The 15365-nt window shown below is 31.7% G+C and overlaps 3 protein-coding genes across 4 annotated transcripts; 2 read left to right on the top strand and 1 right to left on the bottom strand.

The window, feature by feature from the left end:
• The first annotated feature begins 3201 nt into the window (after window positions 1–3201).
• On the top strand, window positions 3202–6019 carry LOC131663912 (probable cytochrome P450 6a23). The gene is made up of 3 exons (XM_058934682.1): window positions 3202–4298; window positions 4363–4596; window positions 4675–6019. The coding sequence occupies exons 1-3, from the start codon at window positions 3272–3274 to the stop codon at window positions 4854–4856; spliced, it is 1443 nt and encodes a 480-aa protein (XP_058790665.1). The 5' UTR covers window positions 3202–3271; the 3' UTR covers window positions 4857–6019.
• Window positions 6020–6122: 103 nt separating this feature from the next.
• On the bottom strand, window positions 6123–8408 carry LOC131663949 (armadillo repeat-containing protein 1-like). Its single transcript, XM_058934739.1, has 4 exons — window positions 8154–8408; window positions 7728–8063; window positions 7424–7633; window positions 6123–7346 (listed from the first exon to the last, which is right to left on the bottom strand). The coding sequence occupies exons 1-4, from the start codon at window positions 8250–8252 to the stop codon at window positions 7176–7178; spliced, it is 816 nt and encodes a 271-aa protein (XP_058790722.1). The 5' UTR covers window positions 8253–8408; the 3' UTR covers window positions 6123–7175.
• A 1485-nt stretch (window positions 8409–9893) lies between these two features.
• LOC131663952 (tRNA pseudouridine(38/39) synthase) lies at window positions 9894–13412 on the top strand. Of its 2 annotated transcripts, none has more exons than XR_009301895.1 (6): window positions 9894–10032; window positions 10108–10238; window positions 10310–10878; window positions 10964–11250; window positions 11340–11482; window positions 12372–13412. XR_009301895.1 is itself a non-coding variant. In XM_058934745.1 (6 exons), the coding sequence occupies exons 1-6, from the start codon at window positions 9967–9969 to the stop codon at window positions 12431–12433; spliced, it is 1263 nt and encodes a 420-aa protein (XP_058790728.1). In that variant the 5' UTR covers window positions 9894–9966; the 3' UTR covers window positions 12434–13412. The 2 variants fall into 2 exon arrangements, 1 of the variants encoding a protein (XP_058790728.1); XM_058934745.1 differs by having other exon boundaries at window positions 10964–11255.
• Window positions 13413–15365: the final 1953 nt, after the last annotated feature.

Below are 15365 nucleotides of genomic sequence, written 5' to 3'. Positions count from 1 at the left end.
CTATCCTTAATTTCACATATATGGTCGTAAATCTCGTATTGCAGAGCCAGTTTGTATGGTCGTAAATCTCGTATTGCAGAGCCAGTTTTCTGTGAATAAAAGATTGAGGGAAACCAAAGAGGTTTAGTCACACGTGATTCATTTACGGTCACTCAAGTATTGATTGAGTATAACGCTCGGTAATAAACTTCTCACTGCAGGCAGCCGTATTCGGGTTTTTATATTTGCATTGCACTATATACGGCTTGTAAAATAAAAGTTTCAAAATGAAAAAATGTTGTGATTAAAAAGCGATATCAAGATGATTCTTTTTTCATTGTGCAGTTTTTTTGATGTACTTTGAGGGAAAATTATTCCTGAATCATATATATCAGTGTTAAGCTGTTCAAAAACACGAGAAAAACGAACTTTTTTCGAGAAATTTTACTAATTTTTATAAAAAAATATTTACTTGATTTTATTCTTTTTTAGGAACTAATCAATATTTTAATGCACTCAAAACTTGCTAAAATGAAGCACATATGCAAAGATGAATGCAAAGAGTAATTCTGATGCATTTTATACATCTGTAAATTGCTTTTGGTTTTTAACTCATGTTTTTTTTCTAAAAAAACTGAAACTCCATTTTCAAAGCTGAATATTTCGACCGGAAATGGGTCTAGAACGATCGTAAAAAAAGAAAAATGTAGGCTTTTCCTTCCATTTTATTATTTTTATATTGACTTTTCACTTTCCTTCATTCCGGGAAAAAAAGCCAATCGAAATAGTAAAATTTTTTGAACAATGTTCGTTTTTTCCGCATTTTTTAGCGGGTTAACACTAATATGTATAATTCGGAAATAATTTTCCCTCAAAGTACATAAAAAAAGCTGCAAAAGGAAGAAAGAATCATCTCGATATTTCTTTTCTATCGCGACATTTATGATTTTGAAACTTTTATTTTACAAACCGTATATAGTGGGTCGTACATAACCCAATAACCTAACCGGTTGTTCTCGGTATCTAAAAACCGTCATACAACCGTACCAGCAATGAAATAGTATATTTCAAAACTAGTGCGAGAATAGTATATCACGATACAAGTGCGCGAAAGTAGATTCTTGTCTTGTGTGTCGTTTACACCCGAGCGAAACGAGGGTGAAAAGGTACACGAGACGAGAAACTCTTTTCCGAACATGTGCCGTAAAAAAATATTTTTCGATACTCCCTGCGGAGTATCAAAATACGGAGCAAAAAATACGGTACGGCACATGTTCGGGAAAGAGTTTCTCGCTTCGCTCGGGCGTAAATGCCACACGAGACCAGAATCTATTTTCCCGCACTTGTATCGTAATGTACTATTTCGATACAACGTGTGCGACGCGGGATTTTAAGCACGCTCTCTTTTCCGAGCATGCGTAAAATCGACCTTAAGCATCAACAGTACAACACATGAATTTACACTGGCTATGGCTACGCTCCCTGACTCTGTTCTCATGCTATTCCACGCTGAAAATATTTTCTTGGTTGTAATACACTCGATACGCTGCTGACGCATATATAACTTGACCTTTGTAGAGGCACGTACGATTCGAATATTAATTATACAACAAAAAAGAAAGAAAGAAAAATATAACAAAACTTTATTATGAGTCTGAGTTAATGGTGACACAAAAATAATCCTGTTCACAGTCGCATGGGCTACAACTTCAAAAATTTTAGGCACTTATCCCGATGCAAAATTTCACAAAGAAATTTAGCAAAGTCATCCGGAACAACTTACTTATAGTCATATTAGAATATCGTATTAATTTATTGCACTCCAGACTTAAGGAAAGTTCAAATATTTTATTAGTTATTTTAGAGATTTTATATGGAATATAGCTGTACTACGCGAGTGTGGACAGGTCTCAGCGATGAGGCTGACGACGCGAACGAATCTTACAAGCCAAAACAAATTGAAAGCTCAGGAGTAGAAGCCTTGCATATTAGGACTAGAGACCGAATTTTTCTCGTCGTTTATGTATAGTTTATTTATTCTATATTATTAGCGATTTGTATTTACGCAATTACTTATAGTTCATTTTGACCAAAGCATATTCGTCTATAATAAATTTCCTTTTATACGTGTAAGGAGTTTAGGTCAGTATTTATTCAGAAGCACGGTCGTTAACAGAAAACCGCAACAATAAAAATAACACAATGATGGTTTATGAAAATAAATAGAATTAGAAACATGTTATTAACAAACGAAATTATCAAACAAGAGACGTTTCATTTTACATATAAAATGTTGAATCACTTTTCTTCGTAAATATCATAATTCGAATACAGTCTGTACTGTTATCGGAAAATATGAGCAGATATTAAATATTCGCTTCCTGTCTGCTTTACATTTGTTATCAGCAGTACAGAACAAACGGCTTATACATTCTAACTTTCAAGTACGTTTTTTTGCTCAGCGGTTGTCAAAAAGGGCTCCGCGCAACCGAAAAAGCGTTTCATCGGTTCAATTCGCTCGCATTTTACAGTTATAGATGAATTAAAGTGAAAAAATTTGAAAATACTCCTGTTAGCGTAAACTTTCTATAAGCTTTTTCTAAAAATCGATAAATACTTTTTTTTTGTTAGTAAAAAATAATAATGTCGAAAGTTATAAAAAATGAGTTATTTGAATCATCGAAAGTCTGTTACAAATTTTTGAGAATTGAACTTTTTCCAATATTACTTACTAAATTACTTTTATGATTACTTCTAATCAATATTAAGACTTAAAATTGTATACACGCATTCTTGAGATGTGACAAATAACGTAATATTGGAAAAAGTTCAATTCTCAAAAATACCATTCCACCCTCGCTTCGCTCGGGCGTAAACGCTACACGAGACTAGAATCTACTTTCCCGCACTTGTATCGTAATGTATTATTACTAACAAAAAAAAGTACTTATCGATTTTTGGAAAAGGCTAATAGAAAGTTTACGCTAACAGAAGTATTTTCAAATTTTTTCACTTTAATTCATCTATAACTGTAAAATGCAAGCGAATTGAACCGATGAAACGCTTTTTCTGTTGCGCGGAGCCCTCTTTAACAACCGCTGAGCAAGAGAACCTCCTTAAAACTTTTCAAACAGGAGAGGGGGGCATATAAGCTGCACGCTGACCGTCATACTTCACATTTAATAAACTGGCACCAGTAGCGCTAGTACATTCAAACGAGTATTGTCTAAACTTTCCGGAAGATTAAAACGCGTTAAAAAAATTAGAAAAGAAAGTGCATTGTATAGTGAAAATGGAAATATTACCGTGGTGGTTGCTCCTTTTTTTCACTTTAGCGTTTATCATTTACCGCGCATACATAAATGGTTATCTTTTGACAACTTTGTATGGAATACCTTTTATTGGTATTAAATACCCATACATTTATGGAAATTGCAAGGAGCAATTAGCTCTGGAAATATCTAAGCTATACAAAAAATATCCACAGCCCTTAATCGGGTTTCGCTTATTTTTCAACAGCTTAGCAGTGATAATATCTGATTTACAACTCGTGGAGTTGGTATTAGTGAAAAATTTTAGCAGCTTCCAGAACCGAGGCTTATTTCACAACGAGAAAATTGATCCATTATCAGGAATTTTAGGCACTGTTGATTACGAGCAATGGAAGCCGATGCGACGGAAACTAAAGCCTGCATTCAAATCATCGACGATGAAGGAAATTTTTCCGCAACTAAAAAATATGTGTGACAGCTTTGTTGAACATGTAAATAAAATAACGTACAATGGCGAGCAAGTTATCGACATTGTTGATACATTTTCCCGATTTACTACTGATGCCATTGAAGCAATTGCCTTTGGCAAGGATTGCAGAGAATCGGCTGAACGTCTGCGCGAAATGATTGCAAAGGCTAAACAACCTTATTTAAAGTTTACTTTGAACCGAATCGCCATCGCCTTTCCCAATGTGGCACGGTGGCTTAGAATAAGAAAACATCCTAAGGAAGTTTCAGATTTTTTTGTGAATTTTGTATCACGAATTGTAGAATATCGAAAGACAAATGATGTACAAACAAACGATTTTATGCAAACACTAATTGATGCGGACTTAGAAATTGCCCAAATCGCCGCCATAGCGTTCGACTTTCTGTCAGCAGGCTATGCTGACTCTTCATCGACACTTGCATATTATCTATACGAACTAGCTATGAATAAATCTATTCAAGATAAAGCACGTGCTGAGATACGAAGTATTTTAGATAAGAATGTCCTAAGTTATGACGTGTTGCAGAAGCTGACTTATTGCAACCAAATAATGAAAGGTAATGTCTGCTAACGATGAACATTCATTCGGTCAGTTTCGATACATTTTTCATAATCATTCAGAAACGGAAAGGAAGTATCCCGTGGCTGGGATAGGGATGAGAGTGGCGACTAAGCCATTCAATGTGCCCGACACTAATATTACCATTCCACGCGGAATGAGGGTATTTATACCTATTTATGCCATACACCATGACGAAAGGTACTATCCTGATCCCGAAGTCTTCGATCCGGATCGATTCACGGACGAATCGAGAGCTCAACGTCCGAGATATTCATTTCTGCCTTTTGGAGAGGGTAAACATTACCTTTTCTCTGTTTTTTCATTAGTTTCAATCATGTTTCATTTTTATTTTTATTTTTATTCATTCTCAGGCTCCAGGCAGTGTATTGGATACAAATTCGCCGAAATGCTGATTGGGATTGGAATTGTATCGCTATTACAAAATTTCGAATTTTCTATCTGTGAGCAAACTCAAATTCCGATAGAATTCAATGAATATAAAAATACGCTACACCCGAAAAATGGTGTCATATTGAAAATTCGGCGTATTTAAGTATCATCCTTATTATTCTATTCTATATATCAATTTTCATGTGGCTTTAAAAAGTTATACACTTTTTAAAAGTTCATAAGTCGCAACCACGCTTATTATTCTTTTGCCAAAATTTTACTTTTTTACGTCACATAAGTCTCGTCATTGCTTTTCTTTTACTTATATATATTTGTATATTTATATGTGTCGCAGGTGAAATATAATGAAGTATAACAATGTTTATGAGGCCTGCAATGGCTCGGTCGGTAGGGCGACGGACTCGCACCCGGTAGGCCCGGGTTCGATTCCCAGTACCTGCTGATTGATACAAGCACCACTGAAAAAAGTTTCATGTGCTTTGTTCTCAAACACATGCAAGACTCCATCGCTGATTAGCACTGATGGAGCATAAAAATAGAGCGACGTTAAATAAAAAAAAAAAAATAACAATGTTTACGATAGTAAGCAAGTTTATAGTTTCAAAAATGAGTAAGTGCTTTTCATCGAATGAATGGGGGTAGTGAGCTGTTAAACATCTGTCGAATATCGAACTGCTTCGAACGAATATCATAGTAATCTGGAAAAGCGTTGAAAGTCAAGACATATACGAAATGTGAGTGTGAGGCCCAGAATAACGATAAGGGTGAGACTGCGTGCAGCCAGTTCTTGTGCCTATCAAGTTAGATAACATCAAGTGAAATTACCATTTTTCCAATATCCCACATACATTACATGTACAAAAAAATAATTATTGTAAATCTGTTATTTGTTAACCTATTATAAAATGGAATTTTATATGCCGAATAATTTTTTGGATCGTAAGATATAAAAATGCAACTTTCAGTTCCGAACATTAATATTTTATGCTGGTTTTATCGACATTATAAAAAAGTTTTGTACTATCACTACCCAACTAGTAAAATTACAATAACTTTTCAACGTTTAGTGTAGTGATTTTACTATCTTGAAACTTGTAAAGTTACTAGTGCTAATAAATGTACTCTAACCACTTCTGTAAATGCACTATCTATTTTACTACTTTCAAACTGGGACAAAACTCCATTTCGTCCACTCAGACTAGTAATTTTATAAAAGTATTTTTTACAGTGTAGCTTAAAATTTGGAAAAATTCTACATTTTCCTTAAAACGTCTCTACTGTGATAAAATGTATACTTCATAAGTAAACAGAATATCTTACTTACATACAGAGTAGATACACGATAAACAATTCAGATAAACATTTTTTTGTAATTATAAAATTAAAGTGTTTAAGGACGTAATAATAACCATATTTAATATAAATTAGAATTTTTATATGTTTATTAGACAGCATTAAAATGTAATCAAACATAAACTGCTTCTTATAGTTTATTACATATATAGGCAGAAAAAATTATTGATTTCTTTTTTTTATATTTTACAACTCGATTGATTCATTCAATGGGCGTATAACGTATTGTGCCAGAGACAAAAAGACAAGCAGCCGTTGTTAATACACATGTTATTGCAATTTTTCTTTTCGAACGTTGCCAATGCTGCGCTCGATAAACAATACTTTACTTATTTGTATTTCTTTTCCAACAGTTCTAAATAAATGTTCACATTTCATCTGAGGAAATGTAAATAATAACGTGTATATAAAACATTCATTCGCACAGCCTCGTGATTGATGAGTTATAACAAAATGCTTAAGCCCATCGCATTTAGGTGACATAGGTACGTTTCTTATAGATCGATTTAAATAAGATTGAGAAATCATTTTTTCAACACCTTTTTTCAAAACATATATATATATATATATATATATATATACATACATAGAATTTGAATAGTTAAGAGACATCAGAAAACGTCTCGTAGTATTTATCTTTTTAAAAACTCTGTTAACTTCCATAGAAGTCAATGCAATAACTTTTGATAAATCTGAAATATTTAATGTTCAGACAGAATTTTAGCGCAAATGGTTTTTCTTATTTACTCACAACATTTAAACGCCAACGTGAATAAAAAGTACAAATTAATGCTTAATTCTTATAATTAAGGTAAAAATGCTTAATATTAAATGATAGTGGGATTGAACAATGTTCTAATGGGTATCAAAAACAAGTATTTAAAAAACAAGAAAAACATGAAACTGACCATGATAGTAAGGCTGTTTCGAAAATAGAGATTCAGTTTTTCTAATAAAAGACAAAACAGTTAAAGCATCTTACTGTTATCTTTTTTTAGAAATTAAAAAAACTTCTAGAGTGTTCATGTTCTTGGGTCAATGCGCAATTTGAATTGTCTACTCAAAAAGCTCTTGGGACAAATAGAGTTTCTACAAAGACTATAAAATTTCACCAATAAAATGAATTATGCAGAAATTCCGTCGTTGATTTATAAAGTGACGATGCACTTTGCCTTAAGCCTGTGAATAAAGATAGTACACCATTTTTTTCCTCCTCTTCATCTTCTTCATCCTCTGGCAAGTACTCTGGTAACTCATAGTCTTCAATATCATCATTAACCTATAAAAAGAAAGTTTTTGATGTGAGAAAATTAGATATAACAAAATAACAAAACATAAAATGTACATGTAACTTACTAATTGTACTAAAAATTCTTGATTATATTTATTTCTTGTAACTAATCTTGCCTCCATATTAGGATTATTATCACTTATAGCTTCTGCAATTTGTTTGGCTGTGACATTTGCTAATGTTCTCATAGTAACACGTTGATGCTCCACATCAACAACAAGAGAAATCAATCCTTCAATCCTAATTAGGGTATATTCTAATTCTGTTCTTGTTTCCTGTTTAAATGCAAATCAATGTATTACAAAATGTTAGCATCACTAAATGAGAGAAAGAGAGCTATGTAGATTATTTAATAACCACAAAACATACAGGCAATAAGCCCTGAACATGCAGAGTAATGACATGAGTTTTCAGTTTTTTTGGCTCAATGACCCTCCTGCAACGGCTGCGTAAATTATAAATAGGTGGTTTCATGCGCTCAATGTCATCTTTGATTTGTTGAGCACGCTTGGCCAGTTTTGGATCATTGTAAGTATATTTGTTAATCACTGCATCAAGAGCCTCTCTAACACCAAAAGTCGAAGTTATGTGAGAGTAATTTTCAACATTTTTGACAAAAGTTTCAAGAATATCTAGTGCCAGGTTCACGATTTCTGTGTCAGGATATTCCAAAACGACAGCCACGTAGGATAACACTGTCTTGTCCTGAAAATCGAGGATAAGTTTGAGAAAAAGTTTTAGAACGACACATTAACAGAAAATCTGTAACTATTATTGATGTGGTTATATATGTACCTTCAATATCGTATCGTGGTTAGAGACGTCGGTCGACAGCTTTTTGTAGGTCTCAAGAGTCGGCCTCAATTTCGTCTGATCCAAAGCTTCTTCGTCCATAATTTAGCGATGTATTATCGACATTTAATTGATCTTTTTTCTCAACTCTTTTTGTTAGGACTACCACCAGAACAACTTGCATACATGTATAAACATAAACTTTGCGCAGTTTTATCTCTAGTGTATAATATGTTGTGTATATGTGTATATGGATTATGAATGCAGAAACTAAAATGTTTGGAAAGTGGAAACTGAAAACTAATCATACGGACATGGAACGTGTGCGTTCCACCCGTTCCACGATTTTAGAGATGTTATTACTTTAGTCGCAGAATTTAAAAAAGAAAGAATGTTAAAAAATTTCAGACTATATTTTCGACAGTTTCATACATTAAAATGCCTTTTTATTGAAAATTATGCAATTCTTAATTTATGTTAACTTCAGGATAAATGAATACATATAATGGCTTATCGATATAGTATAACTTTTACAAGTGCTAGATGAAAGCTCTAGATTTCATTTATAGCAATAATTGAAGATGACAACAGTACTTAATATAATTACGAATTTTCGAATACAAAAGGAAGAAGATAGCATTAGGTACATATTATTATAATAATAATTATTATTATAATAATAATTATTATTACACAGTAATTTGCATGAAAATCCATAATGAAATATGAGCTTTTTAACAACTAATTTTATATAACGTTGTTATAATTGAAATCGTATTATTAATACTATTAATATTTTTCATATTTTATAATAACTTGTATCGACGCCCGTGATAAATTAATTGAAGACGATAAGAAAAACCACTCAAAAGCCGACTTTCTTTGTATCCTATTCATCATATTTCTCTAAATAGCTAATATTAAATTCTCCGATGTAGGGCAAAAAATTTGAAATCTAGAGTTCCAGTGAAATATATATTTTTAAATTATAGTCTTATTTTACTTAGATTACGGAATAGATTTTATAGGTATTATTACCATCCCGATTGATTATTCATTGTAACTTCTGCTTCAATATTTTTTATCTTGGATCCGTTTCGCCTTCAATTGAACTAATAACGCAAGCATTAAACTACTCATCAATTATCCAAATAAATACCAATTTAAATTTAAAAATTTTTAGTATAATTAAAACAGAATTTTTCTTTAAATCAGTTTTCACATGTGAACGTTATGATAAAGTAACTAAATAATGATAGTCGTTTTATCACGATGTGACAAAGTTCACGATGCTACTAAATTCTCTTCTTTTTTTTATATTATATAAACATAGATGACTGTCAACAATCATACAATCAATGTTTAATTAAATACGAAACCGCGTGCGGTTACATGGTTTTGCGGCCTAGACGAAAACTTGCCAGGTAAAGGTGATTATTTACAATCAAAATTGTATGAAAAATATCATTTCCAGGTTTGCAGTCGGGAAACGAAATTCCGAACTAAATAATAAAAAAAAACAACTTTAATGAGAGATGAGTCGATCTCTCATTAAAGTTGTTTTTGAGAAAAGAAGTGTTGAGAAAAGCAAATCAATAAACTATAGTAATATAATGGTAGGTATATTATAGGTTTTCTCAAAAATACGCAAGTTTAGTTGAGTTTAGTAATCAAATAGGTCACTCGATGGCACTACCGCGCAGATTTCTCTAGTTACATTTTTGTTTATATCCATGTGTGTCAGTAAATATAACCTAAAACATCGAAATCAATATTCTAACGACGGTATTTATTATTTATTTTTTAAATTAATATAATGGCTAAAGTAATTAAAAAAAAGCAAATATCGTCTAGGGAAGAACTAGAACATTTGGATAAGAATGTGGGTATTTGATTGCAATGTGACAAGGAATCCTGGTCTATTTGAAATTTAATTATTGTTGATTAATATTTGTAGGAATTGATTGCTAAAATTTTACAAGTAGAAGCTCATAACTTTCAATTAAAACAGATTATCGAAAAAAAAAATGGAACTATGGATAATAAAAATTACACCAAAAGCTCAAAGAAAAAATTTGATTTTACAAAGTAAGTTTTTCTTCTAAGATAAATTATAAATTAGGAAAAAAATTTTGTAAAAATTGTAATTTTTATTCCAGATGCCATAAGAGACATATTCTTTTGAAATTTTATTACTTAGGATGGGATTATCATGGATTTGCTGTACAGGAAAATACAACAAATACAATAGAATATCATTTATTTGCAGCTTTAACGAAAAGCTGTTTGATAGAAAGTAGACAAACAGCAAATTATCATCGTTGTGGTAGAACAGATAAGGGAGTAAGTGCATTTTCACAAGTTATTTCTCTAGATATTAGGAGCCGATTTGAGCCAGATAAACAAGATAATTTGTCAGCTGAAATAGCATATTGTAAAATTTTAAATAGACTGCTTCCAAAAAATATTCGTTGTATATCTTGGTCACCTGTTAGACCTAACATTTCAGCTAGATTTGATTGTAAATCCAGAACCTATAAGTACTTTTTTCCTAGAGGGGGTTTAAATATTGAATCAATGAATAAAGCTGTTAAGCTAACTATTGGCAGACATGATTTTCGTAATCTTTGTAAAATGGATGTGGCAAATGGGGTTGTTAGTTTTAATAGAACTATAGTTGATGCTGGAATAACTTGTATATTGAAAGAGCCCAATGACAAAAATTCAGGTAGTTAAAAATTTAATGTTTTTATTTTGATAGCTTAATGTAAAAATGGATAAGTTTGAAAAGGATTTTCTTGACAAAATTTTAGGGTATGATATGTGTCAACTAACAATCAAAAGTAATGCTTTTTTATGGCATCAGATTCGTTGCATCATGGGAATCTTATTTCTAATAGGAAGAGAACAAGAAAAGCCAGAAATTATGAATGACTTGCTGGATGTTCAAAATCATCCTAAAAAACCTCAATACAACTTAGCTCATTACATACCATTGAATCTTTTCTATTGTGAATATGATGATGCTAACTGGTATGTGGATAAAGAAGAAATTCTCAAAGTTGTTGAAGATTTACAAGAAGAATGGACTGATGTTAATGTGAAGTACATACAAATTAATTAATATTCTTTCTTCTTTTTTGTAATAGATGTGTTACAAAATTATGATTTTGCCATAATGTTTTTCAGGAGTACTATGATTAAAAATATGCTGCAAGATTTGCAAGAGTTGACAGATGAGAAAAATACAAATATTAAATACCAAAGTAATTGTCTTCTCCAAGGAGTTGAATCTAAAGTATATAAGCCACTATTAGAGCGTGAAACATGTGGTAAGTAGAATAACTTTTGATTGCATGAATTTCTTATAAATAAAGCTACTAGTTATTGAACATAATTGATCATATTTTTCAAAACTTGATTTCAATTTTTCTTTTTTTATATAAAAAAATTACTGTCTGTCCACGAATGTCCCAAATTAAATGTTTTATTAATGAAAAAATCCCAAAAAAAAGGTACAAACATTCAAAGTCACAATATATTTATTTTATTAAACAAATAATTGATAAATATTTTTTTATTAAATAAATAATTGTCACATATATTTTTATTTGATTGATTAATTACTATTCAGTATTTGAATAAATTATCACAAAATATAATTTTTTAATTTCAATATAATCACATGCCAACTAACAGCTTGACTTATTAATGATTCCATGCTGTCGTATCCTTAGTAAAAAGTTTTATAAAGAAATATGATTGTAAGAACCGGATATAGATAAAAAATGCAGAAAATTATACTTTTTTCTATGAATTTTTTATGAGGAAATGACGTCAATCTCTTATTGTAAAACAATTTTTCATTTGCTATCGTAATTTACATTTTCAGAAAACATATTTTATATTTTCAAATAATTTTTCATGAGGTATTATTTTTATCATTTCAATATTAATTCAAAAGCCGAATGCATTCAGTTTGCGAAGCATACACGAATACGTTCTACTTAGGACTATCGAAAAGAAAACTTTGATACACTCATGCATAGTTCAGATTTTTTGTTCAATGTCTGTTTATTTCGTGCGTCTATCCACAAGATATCATTAGCAATAATCACATGTAAATGTTTGTCCGTCTCAAGCATTACCTCAGAGATCAATACGAAACAAGAAAGAAAACAAAGCTCGGCGATTAATCATAAATGTGAATTTTTATTACAGAAAGCCTCGAAGATCGGATCGAACATTACGCAAAAAAGAGAAGGCTAGAAAAAAGCAGCTGATAATCGGAAAGTTTCCTCTCTGCATTCGCATGTGAAAGGTCGTCTACAGACGCTTTCGCCACACGCTGCATAGGTGTGCGGCGATGGAAATTGCGAAAAGCTCGCAGCTAATCAGTGCCAGACACTGCCTGTACAAAGTTCAAGAGCTTAAGTATAACGTCTCTGCGTTTTTTACAACGCGATCTGACTTTCTCCTACGTTTTATATAACTAATTAGTCTTTTCATTGGACGATTTGTTATTTCTGCGTGAGTGTGGGCAGTTTTTGCCGTTTGTTGTTCTTAATGAAGATAATAAGTTTGCATTATACACGAGAATGCAAAAAGATTGTGTAACAAAAGATTTTATTATTGTCCGAACATTTTTACGAAAAGTTATCTATTGACTATTTAAGTAATATTTGTTTTATATATTCCATATTTTTGTATGTATTTAATTGAATATTATTTGAACTAGTGCAATTCATTAATTACTATTCAAAACAGTCAAGTCAATTTCGTCCCAATGAAATTACGTTCAATAAAAATACATATGATAACAATAAATATACATAAATGCACATTATTTGCAAGTAATTTAAAAACCGATGAAAGGTTCTTTATCGCTCAATAAAACTTTTAATACTAGAATAAAAGTATAAGTAAATATCACCACTGATTTCGAAGAAGTTGAAATATGGTTTTATCAGTTATAAACCAGCGGTCAAGTACTTCCTTATTCAGCTGTTTACACATTGAAAAATTAACTCCATTCTGATGACAAGTACTCGTTTCTTACAGATATGCATTAGTTAATTGAAAATAAGTAAATGAAAATCTGTCCTTCGGTAATCATAGTGTGTTTGTTTTTGCCTATACAAACCTAAGCAAGAAAAATATACTGTTGATAAGAAGTTGAAAACGTGCCGCGAATTGATTACGTGAAGTCATTAACGGCAAATATCGTTCTTCAGGTAATTCATAAATTATTCTTATTTGAAAAGCAACTTTGGAAAGTTTATTCGTAATAGCTGCTACTGTTGCGTGCAATATCGATATTTGTGAATAGTTTTAATAAAACATTATGCGACCGTGCTTTGGTTAATTTATTTGGTATTTGGTTAATAATTTATTTGAAAGAAACAAATGTTAAAGAAAGTTACTAGGGCCAAGCAATTTAGTTTGCATGTAATTTTTTTACTTTAGAAACCTAATACAGAACCTTGCCTCAAAAATGTGAGTGAAAAGGGGAAAGATTAAAAAAATTATTTTGCATCTAATAATAAAGTTATCGACGGCACCGAATGATTTATAGAATATAATGGAACTTTCATAAGTGCATAAGAATAACAAGAGTTCTTACGGCGTAAGTTCTGGTCTTGATATGAATTTGGTATGTATACACCACGACAGGAAAGTTTTCAAGAGAGAATCCTTTTTGTTCTCATGTCTCTGATGCAGAGTTTTCGAGAAAGTAATCTGGTCCTGTTAATCAACATGAGCAACTATTTGACATCAACGGTGCTCGTAGAATTGTAAAACTGTTAGTAAATTCTACTAAACATTTCAACCAATAAATATCGCACCCACTATCAGCGCATGGCAACGTTTCGACTTCGAGAAAATGAAGTATTCAGTTTAGAGTAACTTTCCAAAATCGACTTGAAGAAACACGACGACACGTTTGCTGGTCAGGCAGACATATGACGTATTTGGCAACTCGTTGATCGACTTACATAGTACGTGAATAAAAGGCGGATTTTTATCCTCGAGCGAGAAACGCGTGACGCAATACGAAAATTCCCTTAGCTTACGAGAATATATCAACTTCATACCTGGCATGCAGTAAGAATCTAAATAAAAAATTCGATCAATTTTTTTCGTCATCTATCCTCGAAATAAAACTGAAACTTTTTGTAACAATTACTCGTGCAAACTTTGTACCTATCGACATTCACATCATAACTATTATCAGCTTTATCTAAACGAGTTTAAGAAGCCAAATCCCAGTTAAGATTCTATGCAAGTCACAATTATTCATGTACGTATATGTCATACTTTTCGAATAACTTACTATATGTCATACTTATCAAAAACTTGAAAATTCTCAAACGAATCTGACTAACCCTTTATCGTACCTAAAGATATCCGAGGAAATTGGATCATATCCGCAGCGCTGAAAGATATTGAAACGCGCGAGTGAAGAGCACAAACTCACGTGTACGCGCTCATGCTTTTACGACGTACTCGCAGCACAGGGACTCATACCAATGTTACTCTCTCCTTGAACTTTGAGCGTGTATCTTTCTTGTGCCGTTTGTGTCAACCGCGATTAAACGCTTCGAATCTCCAACTAATTCAATTATCATTGTTACGAGCTTTATTGTTTGTACAATGTAAATGATGCTTGTTCGTTCTTTCACTGCACCACTACTTTTTTTACGGTATTTGTGCAGATACTGGTTTTAGGAAATGTTCGTTTATGGTCACCTCCGCGCGTTCATGTGCTTTTATCCTGAATTTCATTTAATTTCGATTATCATGATCATTTTTATGTAAACACTTACATTAGCATTAGTCTAAAATAATTTAATTTGTTAGTTATTTATATTTTTAATAATTATTAATACTTGTCAAATGCCATAAACTAATACAATATTTTATAATAAATATATAATCTTTATTGTAAACTCCACCTTGATACTTTTCTCTATCTATGCGTCAAATAAAAAAGAATCATTTCGAGAAGTGATTTAATTCTTTCCTACGACTTTTCAGTCTTCTCTACTTACGCCATCAAATTCTGAGTGATTATAAACGTACAAAATGAAATTATTAAAATTGTTAATGCCATCTATCAATCATCCATTCAGTAAGCTTACATCATACCCCAAGTAAATTACTAACATGAATAAAAAGGGGAATAAGCGGCTTTTGACGAAGTAAAAAATTAAA

Source organism: Phymastichus coffea, unplaced genomic scaffold (genome assembly GCF_024137745.1).
Source record: "Phymastichus coffea isolate CEN01 unplaced genomic scaffold, Cenicafe_Pcof_1.1 PCOF00039, whole genome shotgun sequence".
NCBI classification, from domain to species: Eukaryota; Metazoa; Arthropoda; class Insecta; order Hymenoptera; family Eulophidae; genus Phymastichus; species Phymastichus coffea.
This window is presented reverse-complemented; position numbering and strand designations above follow the sequence as displayed.

Excerpts from the sequence above, each read along its gene's own strand:
- LOC131663949 (XM_058934739.1), bottom strand. The coding sequence starts at position 8,252 with ATGGACGAAGAAGCTTTGGATCAGACGAAATTGAGGCCGACTCTTGAG. Across the intron at positions 8,064-8,153 it reads ACCACGATACGATATTGAAG|GACAAGACAGTGTTATCCTA; the intron begins GTACATATATAA and ends CTCGATTTTCAG. Across the intron at positions 7,347-7,423 it reads AAGAATTTTTAGTACAATTA|GTTAATGATGATATTGAAGA; the intron begins GTAAGTTACATG and ends TTCTTTTTATAG.
- LOC131663952 (XM_058934745.1), top strand. The coding sequence starts at position 9,967 with ATGGCTAAAGTAATTAAAAAAAAGCAAATATCGTCTAGGGAAGAACTA. Across the intron at positions 10,033-10,107 it reads TAGAACATTTGGATAAGAAT|GAATTGATTGCTAAAATTTT; the intron begins GTGGGTATTTGA and ends TAATATTTGTAG. Across the intron at positions 10,879-10,963 it reads GCCCAATGACAAAAATTCAG|GGTATGATATGTGTCAACTA; the intron begins GTAGTTAAAAAT and ends ACAAAATTTTAG.
- LOC131663912 (XM_058934682.1), top strand. The coding sequence starts at position 3,272 with ATGGAAATATTACCGTGGTGGTTGCTCCTTTTTTTCACTTTAGCGTTT. Across the intron at positions 4,299-4,362 it reads TTGCAACCAAATAATGAAAG|AAACGGAAAGGAAGTATCCC; the intron begins GTAATGTCTGCT and ends ATAATCATTCAG. Across the intron at positions 4,597-4,674 it reads ATTTCTGCCTTTTGGAGAGG|GCTCCAGGCAGTGTATTGGA; the intron begins GTAAACATTACC and ends ATTCATTCTCAG.